This window comes from Lathyrus oleraceus, chromosome 6 (genome assembly GCF_024323335.1).
Source record: "Lathyrus oleraceus cultivar Zhongwan6 chromosome 6, CAAS_Psat_ZW6_1.0, whole genome shotgun sequence".
Taxonomy (NCBI): Eukaryota; Viridiplantae; Streptophyta; class Magnoliopsida; order Fabales; family Fabaceae; genus Lathyrus; species Lathyrus oleraceus.
The window spans coordinates 374,233,921-374,250,195 of record NC_066584.1 but is presented as its reverse complement, the minus strand read 5'-3'; the positions used below and the strand labels follow the sequence as shown (position 1 = coordinate 374,250,195).

At 37.3% G+C, this 16,275-nt stretch overlaps 1 protein-coding gene across 1 annotated transcript; it reads left to right on the top strand.

The window, feature by feature from the left end:
* Positions 1-592: 592 nt before the first annotated feature.
* On the top strand, positions 593-1,469 carry LOC127098427 (stellacyanin). The gene is made up of 2 exons (XM_051037020.1): positions 593-837; positions 938-1,469. Exons 1-2 carry the CDS (start codon positions 681-683, stop codon positions 1,321-1,323), a joined length of 543 nt encoding a protein of 180 aa, XP_050892977.1. The 5' UTR covers positions 593-680; the 3' UTR covers positions 1,324-1,469.
* Positions 1,470-16,275: the final 14,806 nt, after the last annotated feature.

The window sequence follows — 16,275 nt, the reverse complement described above, 5'->3', positions numbered from 1 at the left end:
TTGTTTGGGTAAAAGAAAATGTGATTTTCAAATATTTTCAATAAATATTCCAAAATTTTAATACGAGCTGGTATATTTTACAAATATCGATATTTAATAAAAAATATAACGGCAAAACTATTCTAAATGTGGAATCTGAGGTATAATTGGTGTGACATGTTAAATAGGTTAAATGCTCCTCTACTCATCATCAATATTAAATACGTGCACATTCGAATTTTAATTAATCGCATTGATAGAAGTCTAATACCTTGAGCAATACTCTCTACTACATAAGTGATTACAATATTAATTTAATTAATTAATCTTGCTATATAAGGAATTTAAAAGTCAAACCTAAAGGCTCATTGGCAGTTCAATACCGTTTAACCACTCACCAGCTAACATAATCCCTTCAATTACACAACAATATTTTTTACCTATGCATACAATTAAATTATATCATGGTCTTACTTTATAAGATTTAATTTGTTGTATTATGTACTATATATGTTTTACAATAATAGTGTATGCAAATTAAAATAGTTTATTTTTTTAGTTCATTTTAAATTTATTATTTTTGGGAGTTAGACTTAGGTCATCCAATAAAGAACAAAGTTCAAGTATATAAACTTGACACATGATGTACCTAATTAATTGATATCTCCTATAATCAAGTTATATCTCTTTTCATTCTCATCATGGAAAAGTTTCTTCTTCTTTCTCTTCTGTTTTCTATGGCAATTATCACATGTTCAGCCACTACCTACACTGTGGGAGATAACTCCGGCTGGGACATTAGCAGCAACCTGGAAACTTGGGTTGCTGACAAGACGTTCAAGATAGGCGACGCTCTTCGTAAGTACCTTAATCTTTTCATCGATAATTAATTTTCCATATGCTAGTGAAAATGAAACTTGAAATGTAAAGCTGGTTATAGTTTCTCTGATTTTTTCAGTTTTTCAATATTCATCTACGTATAGCGTTGATGAAGTTACAAAACAAAATTTTGACACATGCAACACAACGAAAGTATTGGCAAATTATGGAAATGGAAATACGACGGTGCCATTGACAAGAGGCGGAGACAGGTATTTTGTATGTGGAAACAAATTGTTTTGTCTTGGTGGAATGAAACTTCATGTTCATGTAGACGATGATGGACAATCGATTTCGCCAGCTTTGGCGCCTAAAGCTGTAGCTGGATCAGATCAAAGGACAGGTACACTTCCAGAGTCTCCTTCTGCAAAGAAGAGTACACCGTTTTCAAATGGAGTTGCAAATTGTGCGGATATTGTTTATATTGCTATTGCGACAATTTTTTATGGGATGCTGCAGATTTGAGGATCTAAGAATGGTTACAGGGACGGTTATAAGTTCATGTTTTGAGTATGAGTATATTCGTTTGTGATGTTAATTAAAAAAAATGATAGTTTTGCTTGGTTTGTAAAACTCATGAAGCTTACATTGTACATGATTTGTTGAACGACAGGCACATTTATATTGTTTATATGTAAACTACCTTCCATATTTGTTTTACACATGTTTTGGCTGGTCAAATTACAATAATAGTTACAGTAATAGTTATATCAAATTATATTCTTGGATGGGTTAACTCCAAGGTCGCACAACTTTTTTTAAAAAACAAATAGTATATATATATATATATATATATATATATATATATATATATATATATATATATATATATATATATATATATATATATATATATTATATATATATATATATATTATATATATATATATATATCTATATATATATATATAATATATAATATATATATATATATATATATATATATATCTATATATATATAAAAAAATTAAGAAAGGTACAAAAGACCAAAATCCAATAAAAAAGCTAAGAAACGGTACAAGAGGTACCTAACTCAGCAGTAGAAAAAGAAATCGATAAAAATAGACAAAACAAACACCAACCACCTCAAACCAAATTGAGAGAACAAGTCAATAAAAGAGCAATCAACAACAGACAAAATCTAGGCAAAAACTAGAGCTTTCTAGGATGGCGGCAACACCAAAACATAACAAAACCTCATCCAAGGAAGGTCGAAGTCACTTATACCGCTATTGACTCAAGAGTAAGATAGGATTCTCAAGTCAAACCGAGAAAGCACAAGAGTTGTTCATAGACCTACCAAGATACCATTTCTAATCCAAAAGGATACTCGTGTCTTCCACGTCTTTCACTGTCACATGTGAACCCGAAAATATTATATCATTATGAGACTTTCAAATCATCCAAACCACGTCATGCCAAATCATCAAAAACAAACCCTAGTCCTGGCCACTCCAGTCAACAGGATAAACATATGGAAAAGAGTCAAGGTATCTCTAGGCAAAACTACACACCATCCCAACCTATTCAAAATCCTATACCAAATAGTATAAACAACCTCACATGAACCTTGGCACTCTTTTTCAGCTTTGAAGGGTATTGACCCCTGGCAAATCAATCTATCAATCTCCTCTTGCCTCATCAATCATCTTACTTTCAGCCGTAGTAGGCTGAACTACAATTACTCTGAGAATACGTAGGCACGAGGGTTCGAATCCTCCACGAGCATACTTATTTATTATTCTTGCCTTAGAGCATTTCTCCATTCATCCCCATGATGCATTCATACTCTATCTTGATTCACTTCATGTGATATACCTTATTCTCTGAGCCAAATACACTATCTCTTTGTGCTTCATCTTGCATCTCTTTGTGAATCAAGAGTTATTTGGCTTGTACCAAAACCCTTAATTCCTTCTTTTCCGGTTGCTCCAATAATGTGATACTGCGCTGTAGGCCCTCACTTGTTGGTTCACACCTGTTTACTCTTGGGTTCATGTTTCATCCCTTTTGTAGTTCAAACAACATTATCCTTCGGTTCAGACCATACTTCGATCACACTTCTTTCCATCTCCCACCACTAGTTCTTTGAACTACGGAGCTCTGAATTCCTCATTGCACTATGTGGATACGTAGGCATGAGGGCCCTAATCCTCACCGAGCACTTTATCTATTTCATTTCCTTTTCCCCATTCCTTTGCGAGTAATCTTTAGATATCACACCTATTCGAGCGAGAACAATCAAAACGGTTCCCAAGGAGTACCATGGATGTTTGAGGTGCTAATACCTTCCCCTTGCATAACCGACTTCCTTACCCAACATATCTCTTTCCCTTGGGTTTTATCGATGTTTTCCCTCCCCTTTGGGGATAAATAAAGTTCTATGGAGACTCTGTTGTATGTTCGAGCGTGCGATACGTTCGGGTACATTTCCGCTAGCTTCAACACCAAACTCCAATTTTCCAGCCTCCACGCGTACCTATTGTAGAATATGTTTACGAACAATAACCTCTTATTTATTTGTAAATTGTTCACGCACATCTACCTCGACAACAGTCGATCTAAGACCTAGTTTAACATCATCCTTTAGTTTGTCCAGTTTAACGTTCATCTTCATAGTAGCTTTGAGAATCATATTCGGGTGCATCATATCTAACATCAATCATAGCAGAAAAAAGATTCAAAACTCAAAGTATCAGGAAAATCCGCAGATGCATCTTTGGAACATACCAAACTTTGTCCGAAGACGTATATTCAGACTCAACGTTCTTTTTTCAGCTCAAATAACAAATTAATTCAAGGAATAAGGGATGAAATGAAATCACTTTACCTTAAATTCCTGCTTCTTTTGCTCTTGTTGATGTGATAAAATACAAGAGTGATGTTTTGGTGTTGAAAAATTGATTGAGAATGGAAGAATTTTAAGGGTTTGGGTGTGAAGTATAATATGACCATGAGGTAGAAAAACATGTAAGGTGGTGTTTTATTCAATTTTCGCTTAGAATTTTCGGAGATGCATCCCCAGAAACACCACTGAGTTGTTAAATAAATCAGCCCAGTGAATGAAAACACCATAAATGAGTAGAAAGGGTTTTATGAAGATGCATATACAGATAGATCCCACTTAATATTCGAATATGCCCATCCAGATCAGATTTTGACAAAAATGGAGTGGCTTTCAAAATTACGAAGGCTTATGTAATTTTGGATGCATCCGAAGATGCATCTCCGGACACAAGAAGGACATTTATTAGTTTTCGGAGGTGTGAAACGCACCACATATGATGAAATGAGCATTTAATATTGGTTTTTCAATCGTCAAGTTGACTCTTATACTCTTATGACTTTACAATTTTATGTAAAAAAAACAAGTTAACTCATCATTTAAACTCCCTTTTTCATACTTCTAAGCTCTCCTTACGAGACTGGAGAATAGAGAAAGAGTAAGAGAGGGTTTTGGGAAATAAATTTTTAGTGACATTTACCACAACTTTTCAAGTATTTTTCATACAGGGGTAATGTCACAAAGAGTTTAAGAGAAAAATCCATTTGTCTTATTTGAATAGTAAATTTTTAGTGACATTTGCCAGAACGTTTCAAGTATTTAATGGTGTTTTTTATTGTTAATGATTATTAAGTAGACAAGGATATATTAAATGCTGAAATTTATTAGCCATAAGTATAATTTCAGGGAATTACTTTATCCACCATGGGGAGTGCTAGTTCACCATAATGAAAAGTCATAAATACCTCAAGATTTCAGAGATGCATCTCTAGACGCGCTCATATTACACACTTCCAACGCTTTCGTATGCGAGCCACCTAACTTTAACCAAAAATATATCTGAAGATACATCTCTATAATAACCCTTATTCTAGAACTCAGTGTTTTACGCTTAGTGAGTTTTACAAGATGCATCTCCGGACATGTTTTAATTAAAATACCTCGCACCATACCCTTCCCCATTTCTTCTTCATTATCTAAAATTTCACAAACCCTTCAAAGAGCTCATGAGAAAGTTTCAAGTGCTCCAGTTTCAAGCTTCAACACTACTTCTACCTCATTGCGATCAATCCCAGGATATTCCATTCACTCCAATCAAGCTTTCACACAATAACTCTCAATTGACAAGTTTCTCATTTCCTTTTTATTTTTGAGTTGTGATGCATGTATTGGGTAAAATAGGTTGTTTAAAATGCATTAGGTTGTAGTTACATTCAAAATAGGTAGCTTCATTAAAACGGACGAGGTATTCCCTCAATGACCTCGAGGGGCCATATTTAATATTAAACAAGCTGGTGGTGGACATCTTCATGTGTTGACTGGTTGCAAGCTGGTGCAAGAGTTTCTTCACCATCTCTTGATAGATGGAAATGGAAGCTTGAGGTAAGCTCATGTACCATCACAAGACTGCATATCTGAAAGTTCCAGAAAATAACTTGTATTTCAGAGAGTCGGGCGCTCTAATGATGGTCATTTGCGTATTGATGGAGGCAACATGCTTGTAAGGATCTTTGCGGCCATCGAACTTTGCTAAGGAGGGAGGCTTGAAGCCTATGGGAATAAACACTTCCCAAATTTCATCTGAAAGAGGCCTAGGGTCTAACACTTCCATCTCTTCTGCAGGGGTAGCCTTATGCTAACATTGTTGAATATTATGGACATTATCTTCCATCTTTTAATTTTGGAGGTGCAATTCGTCCATGGCGGCACACACTTCCGCTATGGAATTAGGATCATTGCTACCTATGGTATCCTCTTGTGTGAGGGATTGTGTTCTCCTGGCAACCATGATTGAGAATGATTAAGGCTAAGAGTTGAGGCTTTTGTGAGTGTAGGAGTGGTGATGATAATGGAAGGTGTGACCCAAGTTAATTTTATCGGCGCCATTGTACTCGTCAAAAAGTACATATGTGTGATACCCATATGCTGGTAGGGAATGGATGGCCAAAGGCTTTAAGAATTTTCAGTGGTTTTTGGTTTGTTCACGATGGGGAGAAACTCAGTTCAATGGTGTTTTTAGTTATGGGGAGAGAAATATCACGTGAGGTGAAAAGTTATGCATTTTTAGGGCATTCTGTGTATATTCCGAGTTGTCTCCTCAACCCTGAAGTTGAGGTATTTATAAAGGCTTTTGGGCCTAGATTTAGGGGCTCCTTAGAAGTGGTAAACACTTCACTTTGACAGGGGAGTTATTGACTACATGTTTCTTAGGTAATCATGACGAAGACCTTATACAGATGTAGTTATAGGTTATGCACATGTACCCCCCACGTTTTTTATTAGGGAGAGTAGCCAACATATTAAGTGTGATATCTAGGTGCCATATTATGGGGCTATTTGCCTTATGGGGCATGGTCATGTACCGACTTGTCATGGGCCTTTACAAATAATACCACTGTAATATTTATCATATGTTTCGCGCAATGGTTAAAACACATCATAATATTGTTATAAAGTGCTTATGTTGTAATTTAAGTGGTGAATATACCTCTAATAAATTCTATGAATTACTTGCATATGATGGTACTATACACCAGACATCTTGTACTAATACTACTCAATAAAATGAAGATGGTGCAAGGAAACACCGTCATATTGTTGAGACTGCATGTTCTTTTTTGTTGTTTACTTCAGTTCCTAGTGAGTTTCAGGGTGAAGCAGTTCTTACTATTGATCATTCTATTAAAAGAATACCATCGTCTGTCACATCAGATCTTTCTCATTTTGAAAAATTGTATGATTTTATCCCTGATTATTCTTCTTTGAAATTCTTTGGCTCTACTTTCTTTGTTCTTCTTCCACAAGTAGATTGTAGTAAGTTATCTTATAGTTCTACCATATGTGCTTTTCTTGGTTATGGGGATGGTCCAAAGGGATTTCGTTGTTATGATCCTCAGTCAAGAAAACTTTATGTTTCTCGTCATGTTGTATTTATTGAACATATTCATTTCTCATCTCTTTATTTTGATTCTCATATTACTAGTAGTTTATAACTCATCCATAATGATCCTTTTAGTCTTTATGATAATATTTCTAGTGATTGTAATTTTGAGAACTACTAGTCTGATACTACTCCTAATTCTTCTATTGACACTCCTCTTGTCCCCACGACTACCTAACAACCTCCCACGACTATTAAACCTTATTGTCCTCCTTTTTGTTATCCTTTTCGTTCGTGATCGTAAGTCTGTTGATACTCTGCTTCTTTTTCTTCTTTTCTAGACTTTATTCACATTTTGTCTAAGCCTTATTCCTATAAAGAGGATATACTTGACCTTCGTTAGCATCAGGCTATGACATAAGAACTCTTTGCTCTTCACAAGATAAATACTTGGTAGTGAAGGTGAGAAAAACAAGAAAGGGGGGTTTGAATTGTTTTGGAAAATAAGCGCTTTTTCAAAATGAAAATCACACAAGGAATTTATACTGGTTCGCTTATAACACAAAGCTACTCCAGTCCACCCGGCCAAGGTGATTTCGCCTTCAACAAGGACTTAATCCACTAATCTTGAAAGATTGATTACAAACAACGTCTAAGAGAAAGATCTCTTAGTCCTCTCAAGTATACAGACTGCACAGAGTCACTTGAGGAAATACAACAAAGATAAATACTTGTGTAATCTAGAGTGCTTCTAAGATAAGCAAATATTACAACAGTAAGAACAAAGTGTTTCACGTTTTTAAGCAAAAGCTTTGTGAAGATTGAGAGAATAAAACGTTTTTATGTGTGTTGATGTTTCAGTATATGCTTGTAGTGTTAATGTTGATTTGCAGTCCTTTATATATAGGAGTGAAGTAGTCGTTGAAGGTGATGGCCAATAATTTGAATTAATGCCATAACTTATATAGCTTCTTGCCAAGACAGCTTTCTCTCCTCGAATGACTACTTTCCAAATATAGTTCCTTTTCATTTGAATTTGGAGTTTAACGTCTCTTTCTGTATTAGGAAATCCATTTCCATACCTTTATTTGAAGTTAACGTTACTCTTCCTTTATTTAGCAAATCCATGATCAGAGTCTTCATGTTTCTGAGAATCTTGGAATCTTGCTATCTAACTTCTGATGTTGATCTCTTTTGAGTTCTGATGGTTTCTTCAGATAGCGCTGAGAGCTTCTGGAGTTTGACATACGGTTGTTCAGAGTTAGAACTTCTAGAGCGTACTTCTTGTTCAGATGCTTCTGATATTTTGCTGTTTTGCTTAGAGTTAGACTTTCTTGAACGTGTTTCTACTTCAGATGCTCCTGGTCTTCTGATAATTTGTATCTGATATGATTCTGTATCTGATGATTTCTTCTTTCTTTCCTTAGAACCCTGCACACTTAGAAACTTTTCGTTAGGGTGCCATTTTTGGTTTCATCCTTTGTTATCATCAAAATCATGGAATCTGTTGTAGAACAATTTTTGTTCTTACAATCTCCCCCTTTTTGATGATGACAAAACAAACTTAATTAGCAGATGAAACATAAACAATATCAGATCAGATAGACAAGCGCTCCCCCTGAGATAGGCTAGGGAGTTCAGAAGTTCTTACCAGAGCTTCCAAGCAATGAGGTTTCTTGATACCTTCTGCAATTTCTTAAGTCTAGTGTTAGATAAATTTATTTTTAAGAAAAATATATTGCAGAGTGCTTAAGGTATTTAGACAGTATTTTCATCAGAGCTATTAATGACTTCTCCCCCTTTTTGTCAGAATCAAAAAGACATAGCAAAAAATAATTCAAGAGAAAAACATTGTATTCAGATAAAAAGGCAACAGAGACAAGGTCAAAAAGAACAAGTAAACATCAGAAACAAAGAAAGCAAAAACAACAAGCAAACAAAAAAAAATCCTAAGTGCCTAGGGGTTGGGAGGCGGAGGCATTCTCTGAAGCAATTGAGCTAGCATGTTCTGAATGTTGTCGTTGACAGAGTCTTGTTTATCCATTCTGGCACGGAGTTCCTTCTGATCTTTCTTCAGTTCTTCCAGCGTCTGGAGAACCATAGGAACAACTGATGAGGACTCCCCCTGAGTCAGAGCCTGCTGTGCTTCAGCTTCGGCAGCAGCCTGTGCTTCAGCTTCGGCGGCAACAGCAGCAGCATCGGCCAGAGCTTTAGCTTCAGCTTCCTTTGCCCTTAGGATTTCAGCTTCCCTTGCTCTTTCTTCCTCCAGCCTTCTGACTTTCTCTTCAGCTTCTCTAGCAAGTCTCTCCTGTAGTCTTGCCTCAGCATCTCTGATGTAGCCATTTCTGACTTGCTCAGAGATGTTCTTCAGTTTAAAAGCCTCAGAGGTCATCCAGCCAATGACTCTGTTCCAGTGTGTCCTTACAGAATCAGGATCATCACTGACTTCAGAGTTAATGGTCAGAGACTTGACCTTTTGTACTGAAGCCCCTGCGACCAGCATTATGGCTTCCTCAAGGGTAGGTACGGAAATGTTAGTTTCAGAGGTTTGAGGTGAAGAGGTTGGAGGGCTGAGATTTAATGTTAGAGGTTCAGGTTCAGGTTCAGCTGAGGTGTTTGGAGGGGTGATATCAGAGGTGTGGAGGTCAGAGGGTTGAGTTTCAGAAGGTTGGTCTTCAGAAGGGATGTTGGTTGTTTGTTCTGGGGGAGGTGAAGTTACTTCAGATTGTGTTGGTTGTTGTGAAACAAGGTTTTGAGCCTGAATTTGGGCTAGGGTTGGAGAGTTAGGGTCAGAGTATTCTGGGTCAGAGGAAAGGATAAGGTATGGAGGTGATTCTGGGTCTGAAGATGATGAAGAGGAAGTGGTAGTGTGAGCGATATTAAAATTGGGTGGAGGTTGTGAGGTTCTGGTTGTAGAAGGTGGGGTTTTAGAGGATGTGTATATAGGTGGTGTTGGGAGAGGATTAGAAGAAGCCATAAGATGTTCAAAGGGAATAGAGGGAGCAGACGTACCAGTAGTCACTTGCAGAGGTGCTGGAGATCTTGTTTCAGAAGTTTCTCCTAGCCTTGCTCTCTTTGCCTTTAAAGACTTCTTTGAAGAGGGACCTCTTTTGAACCTAACAAAATCTTCTTCTGAATCTAGACAATCATCCAGTCTGAAGTCAGAAATGTCGACTCCTTCATCCTTCAGACGCTGCATATAGAAGAGGATAGCGTCTCTGGGTTCATTCATATAGAACCTTGCAAGACCATGGGGCAGCTTCCTCTGATCTTTCAAGGCATCCCAGGAGGTGTCCATTGTGGGTCTGACTTGAATCTTCTTCAAGATTCCCATGCTCTTGAGATTTCTGGCGTTCAGAGGCTTTCCAGTATCTATTGCCAGATCTTCCATAAGCTTGTTCTTCTCCAGATGATCTACAAGCCCATTTTCGATGAAGACATCAGACAGAAGTCTTCCCAGGGGGATATAGGTTCTGGGTTTCATGTTGTTTCTTGTCTCCCTTACAGAGTCTCTGAGATATCTGAAGAGTAGTGCAGGAAGGCAGAGCTTCAAACCCTTGTGAATGCAATACAGAATGCATTTCTGATCTGTATTGATGTAGTCAGAGGAGTTTGATGCTGGGCGATGATGAATGGTTCCCAGAATGATCTTGAACCATACTCTGAGGTTCTGATGAAGTTCTTTGTTCTTTGAAGGATTGCCTTCAGTATTGAGTTTGAAAATGGTTGGATTTATTTCCTGAGCAACGCGCCTTGACCTAGGGTTGATGTTGTAAATCCTTATTCCTCCATCTTTCTCCATGTTCAATAAAGAAGCAATTGACTTTTCAGTAATCACTATCTTTACCCCCAATACGAAGGAGACGATGAAATGGTCATCAGCGTCAGCAAATCTCCAGAATTCTTTGATGAGATTTGGGTAAACAGGACCATAAAGCCTTTGAAAGTAGTTTTCCCACCCTTGTTGACGGAGTTCTTCAGTAAGATCTACTCCATTTCTCCTCATGTTGTCGAAGTCCACCAGTGTTTCACATAACACATCCAGTCCCTCAAAGGGAGTTGCTAGGTTGATATGAGGTTAACGATCAAGAACATGGGGTTCCTTGTACACTGGAGTAATGGAAACCCCTGTAACGGTTGGAGTGGAAATGCTTGAACTTTGGGCAGTGGGGTTGGATTCCATTTGTTGAGAGAAGTTGAAAACTTGTTGTTGTTGAGCATCCATAGTTGATGAAGAAGAAGATGAAGATGAAGTGTTTATAGAAATGCTTCAGAGAGGGTTTGAGAGTGAGTGAGAGTGATAAGTGTGTGAAATGTGAGAGGAGTGTTTAAATACCCTAAACAAAAAAAAACACATGCAAAACGACATACAATTCAGCGTTGGCACAAAACACAAGTTAGCACGCTTGGGGGAAAAATGATTAAGGCTCATTAATGAATGTCTAATCCCAACAGTATGCACACTGCTCGAGGAGATCTCAATCGTCTGGCCTTTGAATTTCTTCTGGACAGCTGTCTAGAAGTTCCAAGGTTAGACGTTAAGTGCTCCACGTGTTTTGATGTATCTGATCTTCAGGAATACCAAAGGATTGGTTCCTGGAGATTTCTAACTCAGATATCTTCTTAACTTGGTAGAAGTATCAGAGTCAGAGGCAGAAGCACATTTGTTTATGTCAGAGTCTCATTTTACATCTTCAGAGCCCCACTTCATTCGGGGCAATTTTGAATGTTCAGATTTTCTAAGATAAAAACAAATCTATCTTCAGTTAGAGGCTTAGTAAAGATATCTACCCATTGATGATCTGTATCAATGAACTTCAATGTTACTATCCCTTTCTGAACATAGTCTCTGATAAAATGATGTTTTATTTCAATGTGTTTAGCTCTGGAATGTAGAATGGGATTCTTACTTAGACAAATGGCAGCAGTATTATCACAGAAGATAGGAATGTTACTCTCGAAGATTTGCAGATCTTCTAACTGATTCTTCATCCAGAGTATATGAGTTGTGCACAGTGATGCTGAGATATATTCTGCTTCTGCAGTAGATAGAGCAATAGTTGACTGTCTCTTGCTAGCCCAGGATATCAGATTGTTTCCCAGAAGCTGGCAATTTCCAGATGTGCTTTTTCGTTCTAATCTATCTCCTGCATAATCTGCATCACAGTAACCCGAAAGTCTATACTCTGATGTTTTCTTATACATCAGGCCCAGGTTAGGAGTTCCTTTCAGATATTTGAGAATTCTCTTAACTGCTGTTAAATGAGATTCTCTAGGATCTGATTGGAATCTGGCACAGAGACAGACACTAAAGAGAATATCAGGACGAGTAGCAGTCAGATAGAGAAGAGAGCCTATCATACCTCGATAGAGCTTCTGACAAACCTTTTTGCTTACTTCTTCCTTTTCAAGAATGCATGTCGGATGCATGGGAGTTTTTGCAGAGTTGCAGTCAGCCATATCAAATTTATTTAGAACATCTTTAATGTATTTGCTTTGATGAACGTATGTAACTTCTGAAGTTTGGTTAATTTGAATTCCCAGAAAGAACTTTAGTTCTTGCATTAAGCTCATTTCAAATTCTGCCTACATTAACTCAGAGAATTCTTGACAAACAAAGGCGTTAACTGAACCAAAAATAATATCATCAACGTATATCTGGCATATCATGAGATCATTGTTAAGGTTCTTACAGAAGAGTGTGGAGTCAACTTTCCCTCTGATAAAATTGTGTTCTAGAAGGAAATTGCTTAAACGTTCATACCAAGCTCTGGGAGCTTGTTTAAGTCCATATAAAGATTTTTTAAGTTTAAAAACATGTTCTGGAAAATTTGGATTTTCAAAACCTAGAGGTTGGTTGACATACACTTCTTCTGATATATAACCATTAAGGAATGCACTCTTGACATCCATTTGATATAATTTGATAGAGTGGTTTATAGCAAAAGATACAAGAAGACGAATAGATTCTAACCTTGCGACTGGAGAAAAGGTTTCATTATAGTCAATACCTTCTTGTTGACTATAACCTTGAGCTACCAGTCGAGCTTTATTTCTGACGACTTCTCCTTTCTCATTCAGCTTGTTTCTGAATACCCATCTGGTTCCAATAACGTGAGTGCCTCTGGGCTTTGGAACAAAATCCCAGACATCATTCTTTGTGAATTGATCTAATTCTTCTTGCATGGCTGAAACTCAGTCGTTATCTTGAAGTGCTTCATCACAGGACGTAGGCTCAATCAGAGATACTAGTCCCAGAGGAGTATCTTCAGAGGTCCTGAAGGTAGATCTGGTTCTGACAGGTTCGTCCTTGTTTCCCAGAATCAAATCTTCAGATACGTTGATACGACTTTTAACTTTCTTTGGGATTTCTGGGGATTTAATTTCTTCAGAGTTCTGAGTGACAGTTGCTTCTGGAGTTTTATCAGATCCTGCAAGAGTGATTTCTAAATCTGCAAAATTTTCAACTAGCTTTGACTTTTCAGGGTCAAGCTTATCATCAAATCTGACATGAATTGATTCTTCCACAATTTTGGTTTCTGTGTTGTATACTCTGTAGCCTTTTTAGAGCGTTCTGAGTATCCTAACATAATACCTTTCTGTGCTTTGGAATCGAACTTGTTCAGATGTTCTTTAGTGTTTAAGATAAAGCAAGAACATCCAAAAGGATGAAAATATGAAATGTATGGTTTTCTTCCTTTACACATTTCATAGGGAGTCTTTTCCAGAATAGGTCTTATAGAGATTCTATTCTGAATGTAACACGCTGTATTTACAGCTTCTGCCCAAAAGTGCTTTGCCACATTAGTTTCATTGATCATGGTTCTGGCCATCTCTTGGAGTGTCCTATTCTTCCTCTCTACAACTCCATTTTGTTGTGGAGTTCTAGGACAGGAGAAATCATGGGATATTCCATTAGAGTCAAATAATTCCTCAAAATCTTTGTTTTCAAATTCCCCACCATGATCACTTCTGACTCTCATAATTTTAGAGTCAAATTCTTTTTGCACTTTGGAGCAGAAACTAGTGAATACAGAGTGAGACTCACTCTTGTGCTTTAGAAATTTCACCCATGTCCAGCGGCTATAATCATCAACAATGACTAGTCCATACTTCTTTCCATTGACTGATGTTGTTTTCACAGGACCAAATAAGTCAATGTGGAGAAGTTCCAGAGGCTTAGAGGTAGAAACAACATTTTTCTTTTTGAAAGACGTTTTTGAAAATTTTCCTTTCTGACATGCCTCACATAGAGCATCTGAAGAAAACTTTAGTTTAGGTAGGCCTCTGACTAACTCGAGTTTATTTAGCTGAGAAAGTTTCCTCATGCTAATGTGGCCCAAGCGTCTATGCCATACCCATTGCTCTTTATGAACCGACATCAGACATTTAACATTTTGTTCCTTTAAATCAGAAAGATTAATTTTATAAATGTTGTTTTTCCTCTTGCCTGTGAAAAGGACAGAGCCATCGTTCTGATTAATGGCTTTACATGTTTTTTGATTAAAGATTACATCATAACCGTTATCACTTAATTGACTTATGGATAACAAGTTATGCATTAATCCTTCTACGTAAAGGACATCAGATATAGAGGGAAGAGTACCATTTCCAATAGTTCCGGAGCCTCTGATCCTTCCTTTCTGATCTCCTCTGAAGCCTACAAAACTAGCGTTTTTAAGTTCCAGACTTTGGAACATAGACTTTCTTCCCGTCATGTGTCACGAGCATCCAGAGTCCAGGTACCATGACTGGTGTCTGAACTTTGCTGCATAGGATATCTGCAACATAAACAATCTTATCTTTCGGTACCCAGAATCTCTTGGGTCCTTTCTGATTAGTTTTCCCAGAGTTTCTTATAACTTTGGGTTTTCTAGCATTTTCAAATTTTTGTTCTTGTGTGTGTGTATAGTGATATGAAAATGGAGATTTAAGTTGGTCACTAGTAGAAGTTTTATCTTCCTTAGGATCATACCCAATTCCCTTTTTATTGTTCTGACTGACTCCATAAATCAAGGATGCCATAATACTCCTACCTATTCCATTTTTCAGAAATTCTTGAAAGGCTTCTTCGTATTCATAAATTAATTTATTTGAAGTTTGTGGTGCTTGAGACAACGCTTCCTCTAATTCTAAGCTTTTTCTTTTTGCTCCATCTCTTTCTAATGTTAAAGATCTGATTGTATCTTCCCGCGCTAGAATTGTCATCTCAAGCTTGCCACATTCTTCAAATTTTGCTTTAAGACAGCCTTTTATGTTTTTAAGCTTTTGTTTTAATTTCTGATATGAGCTAAGAGTTTCTGACAAGCATGATTCTAGATCAGATCGAGAGAGTTCAGAAAATACCTCTTCAGATTCTTCATCTGAGCTACTCCTGGATGTGGTAGCCATAAGTGCCACATTGGCCTGTTCATCAGAGTCAGATTCTGATGATCCAGATTCACTATCATCCCAGGTAGCCATTAATCCTTTCTTTGTCCTGAAGGTATTTTTCTTGAAGCTTTCTTTTCTAGAATTGTCTTACTTTAGCTTGGGGCATTCATTCCTGTAGTGACCTGTTTCTTTACATTCATAACAAGTAATATCTTTGTTAGTTTTACCTTTTGAGGTTGATTCTGATCGATCCCCTCCGGGTCTTGGTCTTCTGAAGTTGTTGTTCCTCTTTTTCCAGAGTTGTTTAACTCTTCTGGTCATGAGGGACAATTCTTCTTCATCATCAGAATCTTCTGGTTCAGAGTCATCAGTATCTTCAGTTTCTGCCTGGAGAGCTTTGGTTCTGTCAGGTTTGCGTCTTTCATATCTGGATTTTAATGCTACAGACTTGTTCCTTTTCTGAGGCTCATCTTCCTCTAGTTCTATCTCATGGCTTCTGAGGGAACTGACAAGTTCTTCAAGACTGATATTGTTCAGATCCTTTGACAGCTTTAGAGCAGTAACCATGGGTCTCCATTTCTTTGGCAGACTTCTGACTATCTTTTTAACGTGGTCTGCAGTTGTGTATCCTTTGTCTAGAACCTTGAGACCTGCAATCAGAGTTTGGAATCTAGAGAACATTGTCTCTATGGCTTCATCATCTTCCATTTTGAAAGCTTCATATTTCTGGATAAGCGCCAGAGCCTTTGTTTCTTTGACCTGAGAGTTTCCTTCATGAGTCATCCTCAGAGAGTCAAGTATGTCTTTGGTTGTTTCTCTGTTGGTGATCTTTTCATACTCGTTGTAAGATATAGCATTGAGGAGTATGGTTCTGGCCTTGTGATGATTTTTGAAAACTCGCTTCTGATCATCTGACATCTTACTTCTGGGAACTTCAGCTCCATCCTCTGTCACAGGAGGTTTGTATCCATCTGTGACAATGTCCCAGAGATCAGCATCATAGCCTAGAAAGAAACTTTCAATTCTATCTTTCCAGTAATCGAATTTCTCTCCATCAAAGACAAGAGGCTTAGCATTGTAACTATCCTTTTCATTTGTGTGAGCCATAGTTTTTCTCGTTCTGGATCTCTCTACACTGTTAAGTGTTTGATTAGAAAAT

Bases quoted from the DNA above. Each gene is read 5' to 3' on its own strand.
- LOC127098427 (XM_051037020.1), top strand. From the start codon at position 681: ATGGAAAAGTTTCTTCTTCTTTCTCTTCTGTTTTCTATGGCAATTATC. The intron at 838-937 runs GTAAGTACCTTA...TGATTTTTTCAG, and splicing joins CAAGATAGGCGACGCTCTTC to TTTTTCAATATTCATCTACG.